The sequence below is a fragment of the Papaver somniferum genome, chromosome 3, assembly GCF_003573695.1.
Source record: "Papaver somniferum cultivar HN1 chromosome 3, ASM357369v1, whole genome shotgun sequence".
NCBI classification, from domain to species: Eukaryota; Viridiplantae; Streptophyta; class Magnoliopsida; order Ranunculales; family Papaveraceae; genus Papaver; species Papaver somniferum.
Window position 1 is genome coordinate 206,472,531 of NC_039360.1, and position 27,759 is coordinate 206,500,289.

Consider the following 27,759-nt stretch of genomic DNA (forward strand, 5'->3'; position numbering starts at 1 on the left):
AAATTCACACCTCAACATACACTAAGCCCCAAACTACGAAGGATAATAAAGAAAGAGCGTGGTTATTGTGAGACAATCCTTTTCAGTTAGTGCATTAGTTACGCATCAAATATATTAGTTACGTGTCAAACATACATTACTATTTAGTGCCTGGGCTGGTGCCTTCTGGAGTACATGATCAAGAAACTCGGTGCATTGAGCACTGAACGTAAGTGAATTTACCACTAACTAAAAAAATTGAAAAAAAGAAGAACGAGAATTTGCCACTTATTGAATACGCTATTGGTAGAACCAACGTCACGGCGTCTTTCTTCTTTTTTTTCGAAGTTTCCGATGATGGTAAGATACTTGAACAAGTTTTTTTTTTTTTTTTTTTTTTTTTTTGCTCTCAGTGGAATTATTTATAATATAACTCGATTAGCTGAACTTGATTCCAACTAGACAGCAACCATTCCTTATCTTGCACTAATTAATTCTCTTAATCGTGAACCCTGATTATAATTAATTAAGAAATGTCATATACATCCAAAAAGGTCTCACTTAGTAGTTAGTTACAGTACCTTTCTGGCGAGGGTTTAAAAGGGGAGTGAAAGGTGGAATATGTAGCAGACACAGAGTTTCAAGGATTACTACCTACCTTCATGGCTTGTTATAGAAATCCTCCAGCACTTGTTTTCTTTCTGTTTATATTCGCTACCGTTTCTCATGCACAACTATCTCCATCTTTCTATGCTACAACGTGTTCTTCAGCTGCTGATATTGTACAATCTGCGGTTCGTAGCGCGATAAATAGGGATAAGGGAACAGGAGCAAGACTCATTCGGTTATTCTTCCATGACTGTTTTGTTGTTGTATGGTTTCCGCCACACTCCACTTTGTTTTTCTTCCTTAATGTTTTGGACATCACCTAGCTGGCCGAGTAATTTTAGTTTCTGTGACCGCGACTGTGTTTCAACAACTGTAAACTTGAAAGCATGACGAAAATTTAATATCATGTGCTTTTGAGCAAATAAATATTGTACGAGGATATCCATGGCCATGGGCATGCTCGATCGAATAATAATGAACTCTTACATATCTGGATGATTGAAATCGACTTAATTAGCTAGTGGTTTTTTTTGTGCATGGCTACAGGGATGTGACGCTGGGGTCTTATTAGATGCTAATCTTCCTAGTATTGATAGTGAGAAAAACTCTATTTCCAACGAGAACTCTCTGGGAGGGTTCGATTTGATTGACAAGATCAAGACTGCACTAGACAAAGCATGTCCAGGGCCCGTCGTCTCATGTTCAGATATTATCGCCATTGCAGCACGTGATTCAGTCGTTGAGGTAAAGAAAATCGAATCTTGTCTCTTCCTTGACAATCTGTATGTATAACATGTTATTATGCACTACAAATGAATTCAGTAAACTCATAAAAATAAAACTATGGCACATGTACAGTTGGGAGGTACTAGATGGGAAGTACCACTAGGAAGAAGGGATGCAAGGACTGCAGATAGAAACGAAGCAGATAATCTACCATCTCCATTCTCAGATCTTCAAGTTCTCATAAAGAATTTTACTGATAAAGGATTTACGGCTAAAGAAATGGTAGTTCTATCAGGAGCTCATTCTGTTGGTGTGGCACGCTGTTCATTATTTCGCAACCATTTGTACAACGGAACAAATGTTGAAGTAACTGCTGCAAATGACAGAAAATCTAAATGTCCTTCCGCTGGCGGAGACGATAATTTATCTAATTTGGATCATCAAAGTCCAAACCGATTCGGTAACAATTATTATCAAGCACTTATTAAGAGGAGGGGTTTGATGCATTCTGATCAAGAACTTTTTAATGGTGGTTCTACTGATGATTTCGTGAAGACATACAGTCAGGATTCTCAAGCTTTCTTTGCCGACTTCGGGAATGCAATGATTAAATTGGGTAACCTTAATACTCTTACAGGAAACAAGGGTGAGATCAGAACAAATTGTAGAAAAATAAACTAAGGGGATATATATATATCATCTGATCAGAATCACTACGTGTACTTTTAACTACTGCTCTTATTATAAAACAATGGGTTTTACTATATATTATACTAGGATATGACCCGTGCCGTAACGGCACGGGCTGTGGTTTGAAATGTTTGCTTCACTTGTTCGATTAGTTATATTATTGTAAATCATACTCATTAGGAGTTCAATGTGTAATAAAACATTATTATTGTGACGATTTCGTAATACTATGAATTTGTATCATGTATGTTACTTTATATCATTAGTTGTTAGTCTGATGGACCTAATGATCGATCTATCAGCAATCAGATTGGCAATGAAACCTTTTTCCACCATTGTTTTTCTGTTTCTGAAGTTGTAGAATGTGATGGTTTGCTATACCGGCAAATTATCATTTACCGTTTTTCTACCCGTTGCAATCATTCGATGATGTCTGTGAATGCAGTTGAATCATTTCCATTTACTGTAATTTTTGTAGTATTCTTACTTATAATTAAAATGAATCTCCAACAAAATTATTATTAATTCAGTTAGAGTGTCAATTCGTATACGTTAACCCAGAAAACTCAACTACGTTCCTGTCTCCTAGTAAAGAAATCCCTTGGTTGCTCATCTTTTCCCGTCATTCGATTTTAGGCTCCCTTTGTCATTGCTTGAATAGTTCTATCAGTTTTTCCATTCGGGTTTATCAGTGTAACCTTCAAAGAAAATTATTGCAGCATGCTAGATTCTGTTGGTACTGAACAACTGTTAAACCTAAAACGCGGTCTAATTATGGTAGCCTTTTTAAATTCCTATTCTGTCGGCGATCAACCTAGGAGGGAGGTAATGCATTTCCAGGATATTTTTTGGTCATCTTTTATGTTCTTGGTATATGGAAATTTTCAATAAACTTTCATTAATCATAAATTTTGTAAGCAATACGTGAAAATCTGATTGATACCATCAGATTTCAACCAAAGATTGTGAAGTAACACATGAGAGGGTGATCTTTGATCATTCTATTTTAAAATCCTACACGAAGGATGTGTCAATCAAATCCTCATACGGGTATCATTTAAATTTACACCAAGGATGTGCCAATCAAATAACAGTAGTGCTAGAACTTTCCTTTTGTCGTAATAGGAGGAGATTTAAAAAGTATTGGTAAAATGAAAATATGCAATCTCGTACTAATTTCAAAAGCGATACGTATGTGTATTTACATGATATGTAAATTGGACGAAAAACAATGGATTTAGTAACGTACCGTAGTAGCCGTGGAAACTCACAATGAGAGACAAACCAGATACCTGACATGAAGGTGGACACTATCTCGAGTCTTCAAGCATCAATTTGACTAAAATATGTAAAAGTTAAATCTACTTTAAATTGAATTGAAAAGAAGTATTAGCAAGATCGTTGATTATGTATAAAGAAATAGTATCTTCTATGAGAATAACCATTTTGTTTTATGTCAACTGCGTGTATATAACCATTTTTATTATCTCAAATTTAAGATAAGCAAATACTCTTTTTGTAAGCCATCCAAACATTCTAAATATGAAGAGATGTAATTTAAAGGTTCATATAATATAAATAAAAAGAATAAATAATCAGGAATCCCCAATCCATAGATACCAACATGTACATGACTTAGTCCAAATAAGAGGTTGAAACTCTCCGGCAGAAGTAACAATATAGTTAAAAAAATATTTAAAAATTTAAAGGGGAATAACGGTGGAACCAGCGTTTTCTTCGCTAATTATTTTCCATGAAAGTCTTCTTGATTTTGGCCGAAGAAGTCAAAGTTAATTTTGCAATATAAAAAAAAAGATTCAATGATATGGACGGAAAACAATGGGATTTAGTAACGTACCGTGATAGCCGTGGAAACTCACAATGAGAGACAAAACAGATACCTGACATGAAGGTGGACACTATCTCGATTCTTCAAGCATCAATTCGACTAAAAGATGTAAAAGTTCAATCTACTTTAAATTGAATTGAAAAGAAATATTAGGAAGATGGTTGATTATGTATAAAGAAATTAAGAGTATCTGCTAAAGAGAATAACCATTTTGTTTTATGTCAACTGCATGTATATAACCATTTTTTTCATCTCAAATTTAAGATGCGCAAATACTCTTTTTGTAAACCATCCAAACATTATAAATATGAAAAGATGTAATTTCAAGGTTCATATAATATAATATAAAGAAAAAGAATATATAATCAGGAATCCCCAATCCATAGATACCAACATGTACATGACTTAGTCCAAATAAGAGGCTGAAACTCTCCGGCAGAAGTAGAAATACAGTTAAAAAAATGTTTAAAAAATCTAAGGGCAATAACGATGGAACCGGCATTTTCTTCGTTAAGTATTTTCCATGAAAATCTTATTGATTTTGGCCGAAGAAGTCAAAGTTAATTTGGACAACATAAAAAAATAAGATATTCAATGAGATGGGTATTAGGAAACCTAATATAAGAGTAAAAATGAATAGAGAACAATCATTTTTGAATATCTTTTAACTGCAAACGAAAAAACAAAATCCATACTTTGACTATGAAAGGGATTAAGTTAAAAGGGAATTAATTTAGAATAAGACAAACGGTTTCACATTAAATGAGAAAAGTAACTCCCAAATAAATGACATTGGGATGGTGAAGAGGAAGTTAAAAAACTTATTAAATATGTGGCACACTCTAGGTCACTCTTTGTATGCTAAAAATATAGATTGAAAATCTTAAATTTGTGGCTCAATCTCAACCCTTCTTTATATGCTAAAAATGTAGATTGAAAAACTTAAATCTAGACCGTCTTTTATGTGTCCCAAATGTAGATAACCGTCCATATGGAAAAACACCATTATACCTTATAATATAGATATTGGGGCTTCACATTCCAATAAAGGAGTTTCACATGGATTTCTAGTAACTAGAAACTTGGTTATGGGGTATCTTGATATGATATAAAATGTCTAAGCTACCCTCCACTTAAAATAAAAACCTAAAAAATAAAATAAAAATCTAATTGGGAAAAATATCGTTTGGTCCTTTTTTTACGTGGGCCTATGTCTGTTTAGTCCTTTGGAAACACGCCTTTACTGTTTGGTCCATAATTATTTAAAAATATAAAACAAACAAAAGTACCCTTCCGTGTTAATTTTTACTTATATGAAAACCTAAAAAAAACAGAGTTCATTCCATAAATGAACTCCATATAAAAACCCAAAAAAAAACAGAGTTCATTCCAGAAATGAACTCCATATAAAAACCCAAAAAAACAGAGTTCATTCCAGAAATGAACTCCATATAAAAGCCTAAAAAAAAGAGTTCATTCCAGAAATGAACTCCATATAAAAGCCTAAAAAAATAGAGTTCATTCCAGAAATGAACTCCATATAAAAACCTAAAAAAACAGAGTTCATTTCAGAAATGAACTCCATATAAATCTTCATCTTCTTTATCATCTTAAGCAGCAACAACAAAACACATAAATCTTCATCTTCAAATCTAGGGTTTGACGAGTTCATCTTCAACATCAACATATTTCTAGGGTTCATCTTCAACAACAAACACCATCAGAGAATCATATTTGACGAGTTCATCTTCAACAACACACAAGTTCATCGTCGTCTTCATCAACAGATTTGAATACGTTATCTTCAAACGCCGTCTTCATCTTCAACAGAAAACAAACACGAGTTCGGATCTAAAAATCTTCAAACAAACGTCGTCTTCGTCGTCTTCATCTTCAACAAGGACGAATTCATCTTTAACATCTTTAAAAGATGTAGCAGCAAATCAAATCTTCAAAAAAATTGTTTACATCTTCAAACAGTAGCAGGAAGAAATATAAAAAGAAAAAAAAATCTAGATTTGAAAATATAGGAGAGAGAAAGTAAATATGAGAATGATTTCTTCTCTCTTACTTTTTGACTATATATATAGTCTTAATCTAAAAGGGTATTTCTGCCATTACAAGATGACAATTACATCATCCAAGACATCACCTTAGGACCAAACTATAATATATTTTCCCAAATAGGACCAAATAGACACATGACTGAGTCAACTGGAGTAGACTCTCTCTAATATATTATTCCTATGACTATATGGTATTTCCTACAATCTAATTATATATCAAAAATTTGTTCATCTTCTTCTTCTAAACTTCCTCTCCTTCATCGTGTAAATCCTTCCATCTTTTTTGAATTGAATTGTTTCATCATCTTGGATTAATCCGTGACTCAAAAAATTTCATTGATTAGAATCTCTATAATCACAACCAACTAACAAGACAATAGGATCATCGGATATTAGGGTTAAATTGGAAGAAATAGAGAGAAAAATAGGGTTTCACATTCACTTACGGTTAGTAAACTAAGAACTCCTAACCGTAAATTAAAAAAATATATATACATATTTTGTATGTTTTTACGGTTAGGTTTACCACCATAAGTTGATTTACGGTTGGGTACGATTCTTCTAAACTTAACCGTAAGAAATCCTGCATTAAAAAAAATCAGAAGATTTTAAGTTTACGGTTGGATTTGGATTTAAATCATTGTTACGAAAAGGTATGAGGTTTGTCTCCACGATAGCTAGGGCTATCAGACGGCGTCGTTAAACGGGGGCCATCATCCGGCGGTGAGGAAGCTCCGGACGGAGTTTTTGCTTGTGGAAATTTTATTAATACCCTTTTTTTTCATGGATTTCACAAATACCCTTATCCATCAATAATTATACCCCTCGTCTTCTAAAATGTAATTCATTTAATTTTGAATCATATAAATACCTTTTCAATATTAATAAAAATTTAGATGAAAATCATTTTATTTATTATCTCACATGCTGGTGGTGTTGGTGGTGATGCCGGCGGTGGAGGCGGTGGTGCCACCAGATTTTGGGATCAACTTTTGTTGTTGACACCAGATTTTGGTGTCAACTTGGGTTGTTGACACGTAATCTTGACCTAACTAATTTCCGGGTTTTCAATTTTGGTAACAACTTGTTGACAACAGATATGATATCAACTTCGGTTGTTTACATCAAAATTTGGTGTCAACTTCGGTTGTTGATACAAAATATGGATCAACTTCGGTTGTTGATACAAAATTTTGGACCTAACTTATTTCTAAATTTTCAATTTTGTTATCAACTAGGCGGCAACGGTGGTGGATTTGGAGGCGATGGTGGTCGCTATGAAAGTGACGGTAGTGGTGGCGGTGACGATGAGTGATGGAGTTGTGATGGTGGAATGTTGGTGATGGTTGTGAGGCGGTGGTGGCGGTGGTGATGGTTGTGGAGTTGTGGTGGTGGTGATTGCGGTCGGTGGAGTTTGAGGCGGTGATGGAGTGATCGAAATAGAAAATTATTGTTTTTTGAAATAAAGAAAAATATCACGTGGAATAAATTACTAAAATAATATTTTTTTAAGTAATTACTAAAATAATTTATTTCTAAATGGATAAAGTAAATATATAAGAGAAGGGGTATATTTATAATGTGATAAGGAGTATTTTTGAAGAGTTCCAAATCTAAGGGTATTTAATTAATATACCCTTTTTGCTTGGACGGCTGGAAAATTTCGGGTAATATTAACTGACCGCGTGTGGGCGAAAAATAAAAGATTTTTAATCAAACATTGATAGTCACGAATAAAGAACAAACTTATTATATGTTCATCTGGATCTCTTTCTCCATAAACACCGAGAAGATTCATTCGGAGCTGAAATGAAATCGATCAATCTGCAGAGAGAGAGTGGTTATCGATATGGCATCAGGATGTGGAATTACAGGGAACAAAGGAAGGTGTTACTTCTGGACTGATTTCAGTGAATCATAGTTACAAAAAGATGTGGTAATTAACTCCTTGATCAAATAGTCAAATAATGGTCAGGATTCACCGGAGAGGGTTATCTCGCGGTCATTATCGTCTGGATTTCGTTTTACTTGGACGGATGGAAATGATAGGGGGCTACACTTATTTAAAACGATGGGAGAAAAAAAAGCAAATAAAATGAGATTTACCATATATAAGAAACCTAGTGGTTATCTCCCTTTTCTCATGATCGGAATCAGATCGTTAATTTGCTGTTGATTTGTTTTTCAGGTTTCAGCTTTTTAGGGTTGTTGTAGCCGGATTCATGCATCCAAACAATTAGGTATTAAAATTTATTAATTTTTATTTTGGTTTGTAATTTGATTAATAATGTCAAGCATATCTTCATCTTACAAGAAGAATACGTATTAATTAAACCGAACAGAAGAATACGTATTAAATTATGATAATTAATAGGGGGAAAGCCACTTTTACTAGAGGGAAAGTTGATCCAGTCTAAATTATTTGACTTTTAGTCAATATTGGGTAAGTATAATAATAAGCTTTCCCCATATCATTTTTTCTTCAAGTTTAGATTCCCATATCGCCCTTCAAACGTGTGTATGAACTTCGTGTAGATTGTATGATATAGGTGCAGCAACAGAACTGGTATTGTGTACACATATATCTCACTATCAGACACGTGTATATAAAAAGATATGTGGAAAGCATGCAGGCCAAAACATCAAAACATGATGCGTCACGAAACACCAAATAAACCCCGAGGAGTTACTTTATCTCATCCCCAAAAGAGAAGCTAAGATCAACGGTGGAGAGAAAGTTAGCTGACACGGACTGACAGGGGCAGAAGACACTTGTCTGACACGAGCAGACCCCTCAACTACCCGCATTAAACACTCTGAGCAGGGTATGTGTCGACCAACCTGTGGAACGAGCGAGGATGCCTCTGCGGGATCAAGGGGCAAACGCAGACCTCCGCGTGATGGACGCAAGGACACAAGAAGATAAGGTTCCAACGGTCTTCAGAGATGGGTCCCACGTTCTAACCTTATAAATACCCAATCTCCACCAAGAGGAAGGGGGATCGGAAAAATCAGGGAGAGAAGGAGAGAGAGAGAGATTGCAAGGGTAAGTTAATCACTTAGAAGAGAGAAACATGTAAACCCAAAAGTCATTCGACTATTCATGTAACCGTGAAGAACATAGTAAAACAACAAACCCCGTGGATGTAGGCCTTAGTGCTGAACCACGTAAACCTTGGTCTTTTTTATATTTCAGCACTTTACATGTTTACTTATATGTTTTGTTTTCCTTAATACTTATATCTCATGCGCAAACGCCTCGCATGGAGTTGTTAGATGAGGCCATGATAAACCCGAAGGTTTTGAGCCAATGAAACAACACCAGGATATCATCATCACAATCTCTTTAGATGATAATGATTGATTGTGAGCGTTCGGACCCCCTCGCAGGTTTGTGTGCTCACAGGTATCGGACAGACAAATGACAAATGAGAGAACTTTATCAAAAATAAAAGCAAACAAACCTATTATGTCAGCTTCAATAGTAATTTGCAGGTCGTTCCTATTTTCCATCATCTCCACAAAAAGCACTGAGCATAAACGGACACCCGCGTTTCTAAGTACCGGAATGCCTTTTCTTCACATTTGTTGTCTTTGGTATATGGTTTTTACCCTTGTGGCTGACATGCAAGCCACTTCTCTCGCATTGCATTTCTAGATATGATCCTTTTCCATTGGTATCTAGATTTTTTGCCCTTGATGACTTGCAAACAATGACGCAATTTCGATTTTTTCCTAATTCCATGCACCAATCACGAACCGCTTCCCTGGACTCAAATACCTATAATAAAATATACAATAACAGAACACTTTAGTATCATAAATACATGTGATTGACGATATTTTAGAGTTAAGTTTGTAATACAACCCAACATACCTTATTGGTTGTAAAAAATTCAGTTAAGTCTATTGGAAGAAGCAGGACGAGTTGCATAGTCAAGTCCAATTTCATCGCCTCCAACATAGTGTTGTTGCATCTCTAATCTGTAAACTAATATCTAGCATATCCTAATTAACCCCATGGACAAAGGAAAAGGAGCAGATTGTATAAAAAAGTCAGTCAATTGATTTTCTTGTAATAGTTCTTCATCGTGTTGCTTTTCTTCTGCTTCTACATCAAACAACTAGATATAATAATTTTCTTCCACTTCACGTTCGGAATCAAATTAATAATCTAAGCATTTTGACGTTACTTAGGGTTTGTTAATAAATAAATAATGAAAAACAAAATTAGGGTTAAATGGGATATATTCTGTTAGTTTGGGAAGTGTATACGGTGTGGCATAACAAACTAAACTACATGAGATATTTTTTGATAGGGGGAAAGCTTATTTTACCCAACGATGACCCGGAATCAAATAACCTAGACTAAAATCAGCTTTCCCTCTAATAAAAATGGCTTTCCCCTATTAATTATCTAAATTATCGCCACAGATCGAAGTTAACGCCGGGTAATTCGAGTTTTTCATTTGGTTTGTATATCCGATTTATCAGAGGCTTAAAAATCCTAGGGTTTTAGCATATGTTCTGGATTCGAGGCGACTGGGAGGAATAGACGAAGAAGAGATTTATTGTTTCTTCATCTTATCTAGCAGGTTACTTGCAGCAAGAAATCGTTGAAACCCTAATTCATAAAATTCAAGCTTTAGTTAGTCTCAGTTCCAACCAAAATCTAAGTCTTGCAGTGGTTTGTCTCAAATTCGTATTCGGTTTTTGGGTATTTATTTTTCTGGGATTGATTAGGGTTTTTGGTTGATTGATGTTGCTTTCTTCACTGCATTATTTCTGGCAATATTTTGTTGTTGACAGTTAAACCAACGTTACAGATCCAGCTTATTATTATTATTTTTTGTTGATAATTAGGTCCATATTATATCTGCATATTTGTATACATCAGCAATGATTCGTTTTCTTCTGTTTCATGAAAATAACAAGATGGAAGCTATGCTGGCGATGCCCAGAAAATTCGAAACAACTGCTATTAACTAAACTGGGTTTGTGTTTATACGCCTAATCTTTGCTACTAGAGAAGTGTTTGTGATTAGGTATATCAACACTAACCCACTTAAAGTTAGCAAATAGTAAGATTGTTCATTGTGCTCCTGCTGTTTTCTTGGATTGGATGGTCAGGTCTTGGATCACATAGCAGAGCTTGGAATGTCAGGTCTTGGATCACATAGCAGATTGATGCCTCATTGCTGATGCCCTGTTTGCTAACTTACTATTCAAGCGTATGCAATGTAAATCATCAAACCTTTTCAGGAATGATGCTTTAGACACGGATTGAAGTATAAGGTAAGCGTTTTTTCTTTTGTGAAAAGCCTAAAATCTTTCCATTAGGATCTGTTGTTGGCATCTGTCATTTTCCAATATGCATCTAAATCCTTTGCAGCTGATAATGGCTGACTCTTTATTTTTTCTCGAATGTTTAGATTAACAAAACCAAAGTTCAGTATGCCAGAACTGCAAAATAAGTCAGACCTTTCATGCGTCAAAGGTTCCCTCTGAGATCATACACAAGAATTCGTTAAAGTTCTCAATATGGTAATTCCATAACACATATTATTCCATGATATTCGACTGCATGCTTACATTATTTCTCAATTGTTAAAATTCAAATTTGCATTGAAATTGTTTTTTTTTTTCTAATGAGTGACTTCTGTGCATCAAGCATAGCAAGGCAAACATGCGCTATTCAAAATACATGCATGTGCTAATTATTGGAGGATTCTTGAACCTTTACGGATTTTAGATATTAGAATATTTCAATGCTTGGGGATTGACAGTGCATATACCAATCCATGCTCCACCTATACCAGTAAGCTACGCAAGGTTGTCTATTCGTCTTCATACGCACGGAGCTGCTCGCCAACCTTTTAGTTACTGATCTCAAGCATTCCGTAATATAGTGCACTCCTTCTCTGGTATCGAGACCGACCCTCACCTTTTAGGTACATCTCTTCTGATTCGTTGATTTTATGCTGAATACTAAGATTAATCGTGATAGTGAATAGACGACCTTCTTGGCCCATTGTCTCGGGAATAAAGCATGAGTACTCGGGGTCTTGGATGTTATCTTTTTATTCCTTGATGGGAATGTTGATGAAGAGTGTGCGTAACTTATCTTATTGAATTGAAGGATGTTGCACACTCTTCAGTAAGTCCTAAACCTTATCAGGGCTTTGTTATTTTATATATATTCCCGAACTTTAGGGTTCGTTTGAATTATTGGGGGTTTGAATTTTTTTAGGGTCTATATATTCTTACTGTTGTGAATCTCATGTTCTGATTATTTTTGCTTCATTCGTTTGCAGCAGTGGTTATCAGTACCTCCTCAATCCACAAACAACGATGTTAAGTTTCGTTGTTTTCGCCACAAGGAGATCGGCCGATAGCATATTTGGATGTAAGCCACAATCCGGAACATTATACAGTGCGTTCATGGGCTTTGCATATTGTGTGGTCTCTTAAACTTGATATTTACATGCTTCTAACCCAGATTTGGATGACCCCACGGATCATCCAATTGAACACCGTAGTCTTCCATTTACGACTTCCTTTTCTGCTGGAATTGTTCAGTTCACACCTGGGTTTCTCAGGTAATTCAGCATTATATTTCTCAGGTAATATAGCACCCACTGTACCCTTGGATTGTATCAGGAATTGGCTGCTAATGTAGAAATCTTCTGTGTTATTACATTTCGGTAATAGTGATGTGCCACAATGATATTTTATGTTCATTAACCATGAGCTGCTTGGAAGGTATGTCTTCAGCTTAAATAAAATTTTATTTTTTTCCCCTTCGCTTATACCGAGTATCAACGTTGATATTCATGCATGCATGTTTAGTGTATCTATTGGCACTTTTTGCCGTCGGTTTTGTGATAGGAATTACCTTCTGAATGCAATCTGTTTGAGAGATTGCATAATTCTATTAGTTATGTTTTGGTTTGAGTTTGCTATTAGTTGGGAGAATCTGTGGCTTTAATGGATTGTCTTTTAAGGATAAGGGAGGTCAAGGAAGAAGTCAGCTTCGTAGTAAGGATGGTTTCAACTGTTATGTTTGTAATCTTAAGTATCTGTAAATTCAAAAAATCAAGGATGCATAATAGTTGGTAATTCCCATTATACAAAAATTTGGACTATATAGTGAGGATGATAACAGTTGGACTTACGCTCCTGATGAGATGATACCAGTTGGACTTCTCAAATATGTGCAGACAAGCTTGATGAATGTATGACATTTTCAGTTTCCAAGGTATAAATTCTTAACAGAACTATACAATCAAGAGGAGCAGCACATAAGAATTAATTTTCCTCGGCCAACTGCTGTGAGGTTTCAGGAGGACACTATGGGATACTAGATCTGCTCAATATGGATATATATATATATATATGTTTTCTTTTGATGATATATGTCTGCATGTGTGTGGAACAATGTATATGTGTAAGCATACCGACCTAGATGATTCTAATTGAGTTGTGCGTTTTCTTAACTGTTGTAACCATGGCCTGCAGGACAGCGTTTTTCGGAGTGTACAAGAGCTGGGGAGGAGTATCTTGGGAAAAAGAACTGGACTATGAAACAGCCCATCCCTTCATTGCCAAGAGCTTCGTCAATGGAAGGCTCCTTCTGATGCTTGAACCTCTCTTTCGTATACATTTGTTTCTTTGGTGTTATTAGAAATCCACAAAATTGTACCTAGAGAAGTCCTCATATAGACAGTTGGCTCATACATTCCAAATTCATATATTGTTCATTTTGTTGTGTCTACCATAATTGTTTCGATTTAGTGCAAATGTCTTATATGGACGAGAATTACTAACATTTCCTTATTGCAGGCGTGGGCCTCTACCAGGAACCTGACTATGAAAGTCGGTGAATGCACAGTCTTATCTATGTACGCAAGCTCCTCAACAATCATTAAAGTGACCATGAAACAACATCAGCGCCTGCATAACCATTGAAGTGACTGCATATGGCTACATGTTGATGGAGAGTGTGCCTAACTTATTTTATTGAGTTGAAGGATGTTGCACACTCTTCATCCTCAACAAGAAGTATGACTGATCTCTTCTGTAGGGATTGATGGGTGATTTGACAATCATTAAAGTGACCATGAAACAACATCAACGCTTGCATAACCACTAAAGTGACTGCAGATGGCTACAGTTAGGTTCAGCTGGATATCCTTACCGGAGAGGGCTCAGTTGGACGTGTTTATCAATATCAATTTAATGACGCTAAGGTATTATTATCTCCTTGGTTCAGAAGATGGTCTCCCGGTCTTCTTACTGTTGCTATTTTCTTCTTAGTCATGCCAAAAGAATATGACTAGAGATAGTTTTCTAGCTAATATGCTGGTGCTTCCAACCAGTGTAGAACGAACCTGCTATCTATTTGAGTAAACCTTCCATTGTTGTCTGACTGCATAATTTTTATGAATCTCTTGAATCAAACAAATTTGCCGCTTGAATACTTAGGTGTTTATGTAAGAAGTATCTCTTTCTTGATTTTCTCTGTGTACGTAAATACAGAGAGCATTAACCGTGAACAGATAAAAACAGCCTTCTAGCTACTGCGATAACCCATGGTTTGCAGAATAGTCCAGTGACATGATTTGGCCAAATTTTAGAGAAGTTATGATCTCGCTGGAAACGCTAGCGGCATCATGGCTTCTAATTCTTTGCTCTCCGCATATTGTCTTTCTCACTAGGCTTAAATCCTGCCAAAGTTGTGTTAACAGAGCAACAAAAAAAGATGGCACTTGAAAAAAATTGGCCAAAGATTATTAAGCAGTACGGCTTTATCCATAGAGACACACAATCAGTTTCATTTTTCATGACAATGTTTCACGTAGTTGTCAGAATTTAGTGCGCTAAACAGATTTTCTGATATACCATTGAATGTCTTTGCCCCCAAAACTTCTGTTTAGGCAAACCCAAAGACTTACAGAGTGCCTAACCTGTCGTTGCCTCCCGAAACTTTTGTTTAGGCAGACCCAAAGACTTAACAGACTTAATTTGGGCTCTCAACGGAAGATGTTTTTAGAGATTTTTGCGTGCCAGAAATGTTTTTAGAGATTTTTTACAACTCTAGTTAGATATACTCCCTAAAGATGTGCTATCGGCATCCATGATCCTAAAATGGGATTCAATTTGGGGATGGTGATATAATTTGGTGATGCTTCCCAAACACTCAAGCTTAGTTACTGCACATGTTCTTATCTCATGTCATGATCAATAATATGCGAAGAAAATAACCAGTGTTTAAGTTTAATGAACTGTCGCGGCACCAAAACTTCCTTGCTTCATGCGATGAACCAAACATACCGGTTTCCTAATTATTGGTTTCGTCATCTCACTGCCCGGGTCAGTTCGTTATATGTTTCCATTGATATCACGGTTTCATTCCTTTTCTTTTCTCCCAATTCTGATCTTCTCTCTGGATGTTATCGTTGAGAACAAGTAGCTGCTGTCGTTGAGTAACTAGATTTTGGGTTTATTTTGATTTCTGACGATTTATAATGTTCGTTGAGCAGAGAATGTTCGCGTCAAGGTGCACGTGATTCCAGATGTAAACCTATAGAAGAATGTTTAAGAAAAAGTGAACAAACTAATTTGAGGACTGGGTGTAAGGCAAAAGAAAAGAAGATAAATGGGTTATTTCTCGCATTGTAGAAGAGCATAATCATAAGCTTGCGGGTGTAAATGAGAGACATAAACTGAGATCGATAAAGAGGGTAGCAAGTGACCAAACGGATATGTTACAGAAAATGCAGCAGGCTGGGTTAAGGTCGGATCTAATGACGACTTTTATGAACCTTGAAGGAAGAGGAAGTAGTGTTATTGGAGGTGAAGTAAGGAAGTTTTTGAGTATAAAACAGCAGAGGGAGCTTATAGAGGGAGATATAGAAGCTATACTTCATTACTTTGAGTGCCAGCAAAAAATTGAAAATCCAGCATTTTTTCACTCAATCCAAGTTGATTCAAAGGGTCAAATGACAAATTTCTTTTGGACTGATGCTAGAGCAAGGATTGACTACCATTATTTTGGAGATGTGGTTTATCTTGGTTCTTCATATGGGATAAGCATATGCGGGTTACCTTTTGTTCCAATTTTAGGCATCAATCATCATTCTCTGCCAGTGTTATTTGGTGCAGCATTGCTTTACACTGAATCAGAAGAGTCTCTTGAGTGGGTAATTAGCTAGCGAGACTGCAGGTGCTAGATTTATTTTAAACCTGAATTTCACTTTAAGAGTTTGTGCAATAGACGACCAATGTCCTTCACTATAGTTTGAAGCCGCGGTATCGGTTATGAACCTATTAATAGGGCCCTTTGCAAAATGTTTTAACAAACAACCATTAGTACTGTATTGGCTTAGCCACAAAAGTTCAGCATCGTTCTTTCCATGTCTCCCTTATTAATTGGTTGTTGTCGGTTAAAGCGACGACTTAATTTGAGAAGTGTTCCGAAGATCCGTTACATCCATGTATAATGTGTAATGGCGCAGTTATGGCGATCATAGGCGTAGTTATGTATAATTGCGTGGTGTATTTTTTTTGGTAACAGCATACATCATAGACCACAACTTTCAGTGCATGCAATTGCACAATGGTGATTCGAATGGAAAAATGACGCTTGCATGCGTGGCAAGTTCACAGAGATTTCAATTACTAATGTTATCCAGTTGAATCAGAAAATAAATTTTGATGGTACATGGGAATGCCTAAGCAGTGGCTGTTATATGATTCTTAGGTGTCCAAGGGTGTTGTGTATTCTTTACTTAAAGTACATCAAAAGATTTAGTAGAAAGTAGTAATTTATAGAAAGTAGTAATTTATAGAAACTGGAATTCAAATAGGCACAGGCTAAAGAGATCGTGACGAGGTACCGTAAATCCCTATGTGTTTGGATATATGTACATAGAACCATAAATATCTTACATTCCTACATCCAATATAACAACCATAATTATGCACTAAGTTGTATTCATACTGGATACACAGCTCCATCTTCGTACAAAACTAAAAAAACAAGTACATTATACACAACTCAATTTATAATGGTGTCAAGTAATGTAACTAACCGTAATTTCCTTTTAAAGGAAGTGACGGTGGATATGCAAATGGCGAAAGGATTTCTACTGTATGAATCTCAATATTGAGTTATACCGTGTTTGCAACCTTATAAAATATTCCCGGAAAATATGAGTATGTTGCCACACCTCCATTATTGTGTACACTTATCTGTCTTATCCGTTTTGTTTTCTTCTCTCAATGATAATAGATGAAGGAAATGTTATCAGTTGAAGATCAAGATTTTAATATCAGGTTTGTGGTGTCAGCATATTTACATTTGGATCATGTGTCCTTTAAATATGTGGTTTCTTTGTTATATTTTTTGTTCATTCTATTTGGAGCAATTGTACTCACTTTCTTTTCCTTGATAACACCCTTCTAATAGTGCATGGTGGGAGAAACATGGAAGACTAATCATATTAAAGGGAGAAACATCTTTGCGTGAAAAGGGTAGATTACTTGAGAACACGAGCCAACTTAATTCAATAATCCATTGAATTTCTTTAGATTACTCCTCCATTTCATAAAATTTTTAACAACCTATCTGGTATAACGAGCGATCATGCTAAATAATCTGCTGCAGCACGATTGCATTGGTTTAGTGGATTAATTTAGTCTGGAGGATCAGTAGAGGGAGAAAAGTATGATTGTGGGGCAAGCGTCTCTCCATCAAGTGGATGAAAAGTCATGGGATTAGTGTTGTATCTCTGTACCGTGGTGTTTTCATCAAGTCCTTGCCATTAACCTTAAAATACTATGTTTTCCGCTGAACTAGAATCAAGGAGTTTCCTCTGTTTTCCGCTAAATTAGAATCGAGGAGTTTCCTCTGTTCAAATGCTCGGAAAATTTGTAAACAATCAAATTGGTTACATATACTTAATTAAATGATTAGAAAAACAAGTACCAACGTATTAGGATCTTATCTGCTAAAAAATATTGTGTACCAAATTGAGCAGGCTTATACCAATTTTTTTAACCAAATTGATGCTTTAGTATCACGTTGTTGTACATGTCTTTTGTTAAGTAAAAGACTAACATATTGTACTTTGAAAGTAAATTACTAGCAATTTAATCTTTCGTGAAGTAGACCCAATTTGAGCACTTCTGTTCTGTATCATTCTCTAAATATATTGAAATATGTTTGGTAAAGAGAAAAGACATCTCATTTGTTTTTCTCTCATCGTTTATTGAGCAACCTATCTGGCATAACGAATGTACAATAAAGGGAGAAACATGGAAGACCAATCATATTAAAGGGAGAAACATATTTGCGTGAAAAGGGTAGATTACTTGAGAACATGAGACAATTTAATGTAAAATAATCCATTGAATTTATTTAGATTACTTCTCCATCTCATAAAAATTTTAACAACCTATCTGACATCACGAACGATCATGCTAAATAATCTGCTGCAACACGATTGCGTTGGTTTATTGGATCAATTTAGTATGGAGGATCAGTACAGGGAGAAAAGTATGATTGTGTGGCAAGCGTCTCTCCATCAAGTGTATGAAAATTTATGGGATTAGTGTTGTATCTCTGTACCGTAGTGTTTTCATAGAGTCCTTGCCATTAACCTTAAAACACTCTGTTTTCCGCTGAACTAGAATCGAGGAGTTTCCCCTGCTTTCCGCTAAACTAGAATCAAGGAGTTTCCTCTGCTCAACTGCTCGGAAAATTTGTAAACAATCAAATTGATTACATATACTTAATTAGATAATTAGAAAAACAAGTAACAACGTATTAGAATCTTATCTGCTAAAAAATATTGTGTACCAAATTGAGCAGGCTTATACCATTTTTTTAAAACCAAATTGATGCTTTAGTATCACGTTGTTGTACATGTTTTTTGTTAAGTAAGAGACTAACATATTATACTTTGAAAGTAAATTACTAGCAATTTAACCTTTCGTGGAGTTGACCCAATTTGATCATTTCTGTTCTGTATCATTCTCTAAATATATTGAAATATGTTTGGTAGAGAAAAATACATCTCATTGGTTTTTCTCTCATCTTTATCATCATTACATTCTAAAGTAAACTAAGTTGCTTCCTGAATAGTTTTCATATTTTCACCGGGATCATCTGGTTGTGGAATGGCGGTCATTGTGACTATGTTGTCCCTGAATCTGAGCCCGTGTAAATTTATGTCGTGGTTTCAGCAGTCAAAAAAAGATATGGTACTACTTTTTGTTCTGGGCACTTGCTTCTTCTTGAATTCATTGACTCATACCTCCGGATTGATCAATACTCTAGAGGCATTGGTAGTTTCCAATGCAAGTGCACCTGTTTCAATGTATAATGGTTTGTTAGGTGACAAACCATTATAATTGTCAGCACATGTCTTGGTTAATTAGAAAAGGACCACTAACATCGATACTCGCTTACAAACGTTCCAGTAATAATAACAAATATTGGAATATTGATGAAACTAAATCAAGTGATTGATTTTTTTTTTTTTTTTGCTGGAAATGAGTGCATAAATGAAGACTGATTCGATTAGTACTATAATTAATGTTATAAAATAAATTATGTAAACTGACCCTAACATTGGAGGCCTAGTGTATATCAAATTGTAGAGAACCTGAAGATTGTATTCTTCTTAGAGAAGATTATCCTGAGTGTCTTCGTCATGCTAAAGAGGTTCGTTTGTTCTTCTTTTTTGTATGGATCTGATTACTGAATTTCAAATTACTCCGGATGGAGTTTTTCAATTGAGGGCCAGGAAACTTCATATAAAGGCTTATGTTCTTTCTTCCACTTTTATTCCCTTACATCTCAAACGCAGAAACCCAAGAATCTTACTTCTCCGTGTTTGTTTTTGTGCTTCTTCTTTCTGTGTGATGTAGGTTCTTCATTATACGATGACTCTTTGGTATTTTGTCCGTCACAAAGTTTGTGCCAAGAAAAAAAAAATCAGTTTTCCTCTTTTTCTAATTTCATAAAATTGTGACGCAATTTGAGATAATCAATGAAATTGATGATTAATATCACTCAAAAACTATCAAGCAAACAAATTCACAGATCCATTAAATCGATCATAATCGATCTATCAGGAAATTATCAATTTTCCAGTTTTTCATAAATCAATTCTATTAGGATAATTAAGATTGTTATATTTAAGTCAAACTTAAAACCCACATTTAGAAGTGATGGAATCACTTATTTATTTGTACGATTAAACACGATCAACTTGAAGAAATGAAGTAAGAACAGACTTGAATCAATTGATCATCAATCAAAAGTAAAACAGAGTTTTTGAAAAAGTCGGGTAAAGAAGACAGATTCGCGGGTCGGGTTAAACTATAACCGATCCATTAGCCCAGAACTTTGGTATGGTGGAACTGTAGAAATGATTTCCACCCGATCCCTTCTCAAATCTACAGAAAAATACTCTTTCATTTTCTTGAATTGATTTACCTGTAAAAAAAAAAATCATCAGATAGGAGGAGACAATCCATAGATATAATTCAAGAGAACAAATAATCAAATATAAGTGAAATCAATACTAGATCAGTAAACAAAGTAAAATCATATATAGTTCAGTCGAGAATCAGCTAAGCTAAAGTAATAGAAAGTTGTGTTTTTTTTTTTTTTTCCAAATAGATGCAATGCCGATTCGAAATGGGAGAACTTAAGATTCACCACAAAATTTGTTCTTATTTTCAAATTGAGACATATCTAAGAGAGATGATTAATGTTGCTGAGCTAGATTTGCTGCACAGAGGAATGGAGATGGACGGTAGATTGCTAGTGGTACGATGGAAGTAAAGGAAGGAATGCAGTGACGTGAAAATTAGGCTGTTTTCTTTTGGCATTTTAATAATCGACACCTGTTATGAATGCATGTTGGAAGCAGTCATACGTGTAGCCGTTAATTTTAGTTGCATCTTGGTTGATGACTCGAACACCTCTTGCCCGTAAGTGGGATGACTCGCTTATTCTTTTTGCATTTGATGAACCCCTCCCTCCGTATAAGTTCCTCGCTAGTCAGTACTGGTTTTTAGTTACTTTTGAGACTTGTATTTTTTTTAATTTTAATCTTATAAGAATATATAGAAATATTCATTTATTTTCTATCTTTAAATTTCCGTCGGTCTTCCACTGCTGCAGCAGTAATCTAATATTTATATGTTGCAGTTAATCAGAAAGACGATTGAGAAAAATAGAAGAAGAAAGTAGGCATACAGATTCACATAAACCCTAAAATTTTACCTTGAAGTTCTCTAATTAACATGAAAATTTTTGTGAATCGACAATTACAAGTATGAGACTGGAGATATTAAAGTTTTCATAGCTCGGTAATTTGTTTAGCCTCCGAATAATATGCACTATTCCTAAGCATAAATCTGTTTGGATAACTGTTTGTCAACCTTCATCAGCAATGTAATAGCTGAAAATTTGGTTATACAAACGGTGCATTAGCATATTCCTTGGCTTGATTCTTTGCTTCCTTTTCTTGAATCAACACTACTATTTTCCTCACAAATTTTTGGATAATTTAGCCTTACTCTTTAATTATACATTTATTACCTGGGTTGCAGATGAGAGGCAGGAGGACTTCTGGGTACCTATAAAAATTTCTGCCAACCGTGTGTTCAGATTTAATATACAGTTTGTACAATAAACTGATTAATTGGAAGAGCAGATGTCTATGTTGATTATAATTGATTGCATCATGGGTATTGATCTGCCTCTTTTCCTCTCCCTATTCTTTTGTTTGATTATCTTTCTTAGCTTTGTTATCCTATTCATTTTAGGGGTTAATGTTCATTTTCACAGAGCCGTCGCACAGATTAGTAGTAAACCTGTGCGCACCACTCTCATTACGATATTAGTAGTTTTGGTGCCTGCAAGTTGAGATAGTAAAAGTTGTAGAAACTATCCTAAATTTACAATTTCTTTGCAACTACACTTCTAACAATAAGCAAATGTATTTGCAGTTATTTTCTCATCCCAATGTTTGCAAATTCTATCTTAAGTCACTCTAAGACCCCATAGTAATTATTTAGGTAACATAAGAAATACTAATTACTAAAAGGTTGATGGGTTTTGATTGTTTATTCCTGTGAGTACTTTGGGTGGGTAGGTAGATTACTATTATTTTTGGATGGGGATTTGCAATTGAGACTATAATGAATGAAAACCAATGAATGGGATCACCTTTAATGAGGGATGTTCATTTTTGTTAAGTAATTCTCATTGGGGCTATTTGGTGACGATTAAAATAATTGATTATGAGGTCATACGCCATTATAATTATAATAATCAATTCCGAGGGTGTTTGGTAACGATTATAATAATCAATTATTTTAAACATAATCTAAAAAATCAATTATTTCTTTGCACAACTAAAACTTGTTTTTAAAAATTAAAATAATCGATTCTTATTTTTATAAACAAAAATTCGGGTTTCCTTTTTCTTTTCTATTTATTTTCGATAAAAACTAACTGAGAGAGGGGAACTAGATAAGAAAAAAATGGGGAAGAAAAACCCTAGATCTGATTTCTCTCCTCTCTGATTTCATCAATCGTCTACTCTCCTCTGTTATCTGTTCATCAGCAACTCGAATCTCGACGATTAATCTCGATCTTCTCTCACATTTCTGTTGAAACCCAAACTAAGGTGGTGAATTCATCTTCTTCAAAATTTGAAGAACTTCGTATCAAAATCAAAATTAGGTAAGTTTTCTTTAGTGGGTTTTCAATTTTTTCTTTGTTAATTTCAATTTAGTATGTCAAGTGTTTTGCTCTGCTCTTGATTTTGGATATCCCACCAACTGTTTGTGAAATTGCCCGACTGGTATTTACTAACATTTTCTTAAAAATTGGGTTCATTAGAATGTCGACTGAAACTGACAAATGGTGTAATAGTTTGGAAAAAAGCCTATGTTAACTTTTGATCGTTCAAATATTTTGTGGTAAGAAGCCTAAATCATTTGTGAAAGAAGCTTGGATTGAAGTAAAAGATGAATTCAACAAGAAAAATGGACAGAGTTTTACTATGGATCAGATTAAGAATAGGTATAATGTGTTGAGGGTTAGACACAATGACATGAAGAAACTCATGTCCCTTAGTGGCTTTGAATGGGATTCAGAAGATAAAAAGATTATAGTTGAGATGAAGGAGTGTGGGATGCATATCTTGGGGTAAATTTAATTGACATGATAGACGCATTTATGTGTCTAATTTGTCCCAATTGTTTATATTGTTAGTGCTCGATTTTGTACTTATTTGGTTATTTTATGTCTTTGTAGGTGTTTTTGGAGAAATAAGCTTTTGCGGCGAAATTGGCTAAAAAGTGGTTTTTGCGCTCGTGGGAGAAAATTACTATACGGACTCTCACTTTGGATAAGGGGTAACCTAATTACAAAGGGACACCGGAACTGGATAGGGGGAGGTCATCTTCAAAGTTTCAAAACTGGATTTTGGCGGAAAAAAAGGCAGCAGCGTCAACAGTTTTGGATCAAGGATTTGAGCGACCTAGGAGGCGATTCAATGGGCAAATTTGGTACCCACGGACTCTACAAGACATAAGGGACCTGTTAGAAGCGATTAGACCCATCTAATTGGGCTGGATAAGTCAGAAAATCCACACAAAGTCAAGACAGTGCACACGGTTTCTGTTTAGGGTTTGAGATTAGTTTGAGAGATTTATGGGATATCTTGCGTGGGATATACATCAAAACAGTTGGGTAAAAGTCCTAGAATATATTTGAGACGAGAGAATAGCTATAAACAGCCTGTAACGCAACAAGAAGAAGATTATTCTTCAAACAACCCGTAAAGAATAATGGAGATTTCCAAGGGGTTTGATCGATTTTCAAGGGGATTTAAAGCCTATAAATAGTTGGTTTTATGTCAGAGAAGGGGGATGAAGAGTTTGGGGTCGAGCCAGAGCCAGGAGGAGCGAAGAAGAAGGAAAAACAGCAATGTTCACCTGTTGCTGCTGCTGCCATTAAAAAGCTTCAAGAACACGAAGAACAGACTCTCCAGGGCAGACTTATTTTCAGCAGCGTCAACAACATCAGCGAAGTGTCGCAGTTAGCTGCAGTTATCTTCTATCGTTTCTGTTGGACGTGTTTTGTGAGTCTCAGAACCACTATTTTATAACTTTTGACTCTTTTAATCACACTTTGAACTTTGAATTAATATTTTGAGTGTGTGATTGATATGAATAGATAAACCCCAATACTGGGATGATGGAGGAAGCCATATTTTACACATATAAAAATTATATTTAATTCTTTTATGACTTCTTGCATTTTTATTAAATGTTTTATGATTTTTTCTTAATTGATTGTCATTTCTTTTGATGGTTTATGCTTGGTCTTAGTACTTTTGATATGCCATGCTTTAGATTTACAGTTAATCTTCTAAAAATCTACCTTGGCAAGAATTAGAGTCCCTATTTTTATGTGAGCTATAATTGTTTTGGAAATAAATATATTAATTATATGAATGATTATGGTGGAATCCTGAGTCCTAGTGTCTCTTGATCCTGTGACAATTTTGTATATATTTTTGCTTTGAAAATCTTTTCAAGTCCGAGCATCGAATCCTTATTTACCGCAATCGAATTACTACAACATGACATCACCCTCTTTGTTTTTATTGTAGGTTGTATTTTGATTTGTGAATTATTGTGGGCAGTAGTTAGTAGATACTTTGTAATGTTTTGACGTAGGAAAACCCGGATAAAAAAAAGTATAAGACAAATGGATGCCCTATCTACGAAGAGTTGTGTACCATTTTTGGCGGTTCAACTGCAACTGGTTCTAATGCATATGTCCTGATTAATGCACTTGCTCTTTCCTTTGAATTCTGGTTGTATATGAGGCATGAGAACTAGTTTTAAATTGATAGCCTGTTTATTCTACTGTTCTCTATTTTTCCTACTCTATATTCAATTTAGTTCAATTTACTCTTCTTTAGTTTCCCTCTTACTGAGCCTTACCGATTGTTTGTATATATTAGGATATGGACTCCGAAGAAGAGCTTGAAGAACGCACCTTATTACTTGTGGTTGCAGCAGTTATCGAAAACGTTAAGGGTCGCATATGTAAGGAACCCTGTAGAACTTCTATACTTACAGGACATCAACACATGCAAGAGATTTTGCACGGCCATCCCCGTAGATGTTATGAGAAGTATCGCATGGAGAAATTTGTTTTCTTAAGGTTGACTCACATTTTAAGAGAAAGAGAACTTTTACGTGACAGACGATGGGTTACCATAGAAGAGCAGTTGGCGATTTTCCTACTCACAATTGGACATAAAGAAGATAATAGAATGTTACAAGAAAGATTTCAACATTCCGGTGAAACTATAAGTAGATACTTCAATGAAGTATTGAGAGCCATCATGGAACTTTCCAAGGAACTTATAAAACCTCCTTCTTTTTCTGAGACTCCAGCTGAAATACTCAACAACTCTAAATATTTCCCATGGTTCAAGGTACGTCAGATGATATCTCTTCTAGCTTTGTCTTTTTTTTCTTCTCATTTTTAACTTATAATTTAAATTTCCATAAATATTTTATAGGATTGTATTGGCGCTATAGACGGAACACATATTAAAGTGATTGTACCACTAGCCCAACAAACACCATACTTCGATAGGAAAGTAAATATATCGCAAAATGTGATGGCAGTATGTTCGTTTGATTTGAAATTCACATATATCTACGCTGGATGGGAAGGATCTGCAAATGACTCAACAATTTTATGGGAAGCTTTGAGTAATAGAAGTCTGATGTTTCCTCATGCCCCTGAAGGTTAGTTAATTTTGCTATACATTTTGCTTATCATATGAACCTCGAACTACATGATTTTTTTTTTGTATCCGGATTTGAGATAGTTGTTCAATGAATTTGTACTCTCTTTTGCTTTGTCATTGGTATTGCATTGTCGATTGTATGCTATGTATTGTCGATTGTATCCCAACTTTTGATTACCATATGTCTATATATTCAAAATGAATGTTGTTTAGAAAGTGTATCACTAAGCTTGGAACACGCCATAGTGGAAGCAGATTTAGTTGCATTTCAAGAAGTATGGATTGATACATTGAGTCACCAGTATAGTTAGTCTTTTTATTTTGGTAGAACTAGTATTGTAGTGGAACTCGGCCTAGAAATTTAAGTTGTTCCAGTAGTAACAACAATAGCTTTATGTCATTGTCGCTCATTTTGTGTAAGTGTCGTGGGTTGCTGCTACGAAACATCTCTAAGGTCTGTTTTTGGTGATTAATTTATAATCTTTAGAAATTTCAGTGTGCGCCATTATTTATTTTGAATTTCCGCTTTCTTTGGTTGCCAATATATATGTATGGCACCGGCCTATTTGTTATTTAACCAGGATCAAATCTCTAAGGCGAGGCAGTAAGATATTAAGCCGGCAAAATGTAATATGGTCAGTAAGATAGGTCTCACCTTCCAATGCTAACTTGTTACATAAATCATAAATGTGCATATACTACTTACGTTTTTGGAAAAATGGAATATACGCAGTAATTCAGTATATGAGTTTGCACCTTTTATAATAGTCTTTAAAACAAGTTGTGTTAGTAAGAGTCTTATAATTTTGTGGGTTTTCTTTGGTCTGACATACTTTCAATGGATATAATGTATAGTAGTATTTAATGGCAGTTTTCATTTCAAATTTTCGAAGTACAATATGTCAAGTCCTGGATTATAAGCATGAATAGCTTAGAACCTAAACCACTGTTGTTTGTGTACCATGTCTTCTTTCTGACCAGAATGTGTTTCCTTCTTGTGAATTCCCTCTACTTGTATTGTGACTAAAGATGTTATTGTTGCTGAATATTCTCTGACATTGTTTACATTTTTAGGAAAGTATTATGTTGTTGATGTTGGATATCCAAACATGCCTGGTTTTCTTGCTCCATATCGGGGAGTTCGTTATCACTTACATGACTGTAGAAGAGGAAGCAATGGAAGGTTCACTGCAAAGGACTTGTTTAATTTTGGGAATTCTTCGTTAAGGAATGCAATCGAGCGAAGCTTTGGAGTTCTTAAATCTCGCTTTCCAATTTTGAGGGATCCTGCCTCATTTCCATACAACACCCAGGTACAAATATTAATAGCAACATGTGCAATCCACAATTTCATTAGGACGGAATCCAAGTCTGATGAACTGTTTGCATATTATGCAAATGAAGAAAATGTCATAGATATTGATACATCCCCGCCTGATGACCAACGTTTAGTGGTATGTACGCACATCAACAAAGAAGAAGTGAAATGGATCACGTGAGAGATGAAATTGCCGATGCCATGTACAGGTTTCGATACCGAAACTAGCTAAAATCAAACTGCTGCTGTATTGAAGATCTATGATTAAATTTGTGTGTTGTGGTTTATAGAAAAAACACTAAAATGATAATGATAAACATGTGTACCAAACAACTTCTCATTATAATCATTTTTCATTTTTTGATAATCAATTATTCCAAAAAGTTGTTTGTTAAAATTTATTTCAAAAATGATTATGATATAATCATTTTTCAGTTTATGATTATCTATAATCATAATGGTTACCAAACAAGACCATTTAAACAATAATTCTGATCCAATTCCTGGCTTTTACATATTTTAACTAGCTTCCTTTGCTGTGGCGATTAATATGGTTTTTCATGATGTCTAATTCTTATTATTTTGATGGCAGAACCATCAAATGCTACTGGCTGTGAGACTGCACGTGTACTTGCAATACATGGAGTTTAAGTAGTT

At 35.1% G+C, this 27,759-nt stretch overlaps 1 protein-coding gene and 1 long non-coding RNA gene across 13 annotated transcripts; both read left to right on the top strand.

The window, feature by feature from the left end:
- Positions 1-578: 578 nt before the first annotated feature.
- LOC113358510 (cationic peroxidase 1-like) lies at positions 579-2,261 on the top strand. Its single transcript, XM_026602105.1, has 3 exons — positions 579-851; positions 1,135-1,332; positions 1,447-2,261. The coding sequence occupies exons 1-3, from the start codon at positions 642-644 to the stop codon at positions 1,993-1,995; spliced, it is 957 nt and encodes a 318-aa protein (XP_026457890.1). The 5' UTR covers positions 579-641; the 3' UTR covers positions 1,996-2,261.
- Positions 2,262-10,210: 7,949 nt separating this feature from the next.
- On the top strand, positions 10,211-15,858 carry LOC113358511. Of its 12 annotated transcripts, none has more exons than XR_003364609.1 (5): positions 10,212-11,214; positions 11,352-11,463; positions 11,739-11,870; positions 12,234-12,325; positions 12,419-14,385. It is a non-coding gene; the product is annotated as an uncharacterized LOC113358511 (long non-coding RNA). The 12 variants fall into 12 exon arrangements; XR_003364608.1 differs by having other exon boundaries at positions 10,213-10,514; positions 10,855-10,913; positions 11,050-11,214; positions 11,352-11,870; positions 12,234-14,385; XR_003364606.1 differs by having other exon boundaries at positions 10,211-11,214; positions 11,352-11,870; positions 12,237-12,325.
- The last annotated feature ends 11,901 nt before the right edge of the window (positions 15,859-27,759 follow it).

Excerpts from the sequence above, each read along its gene's own strand:
- LOC113358510 (XM_026602105.1), top strand. The coding sequence starts at position 642 with ATGGCTTGTTATAGAAATCCTCCAGCACTTGTTTTCTTTCTGTTTATA. Across the intron at positions 852-1,134 it reads TCCATGACTGTTTTGTTGTT|GGATGTGACGCTGGGGTCTT; the intron begins GTATGGTTTCCG and ends GCATGGCTACAG. Across the intron at positions 1,333-1,446 it reads CACGTGATTCAGTCGTTGAG|TTGGGAGGTACTAGATGGGA; the intron begins GTAAAGAAAATC and ends GCACATGTACAG.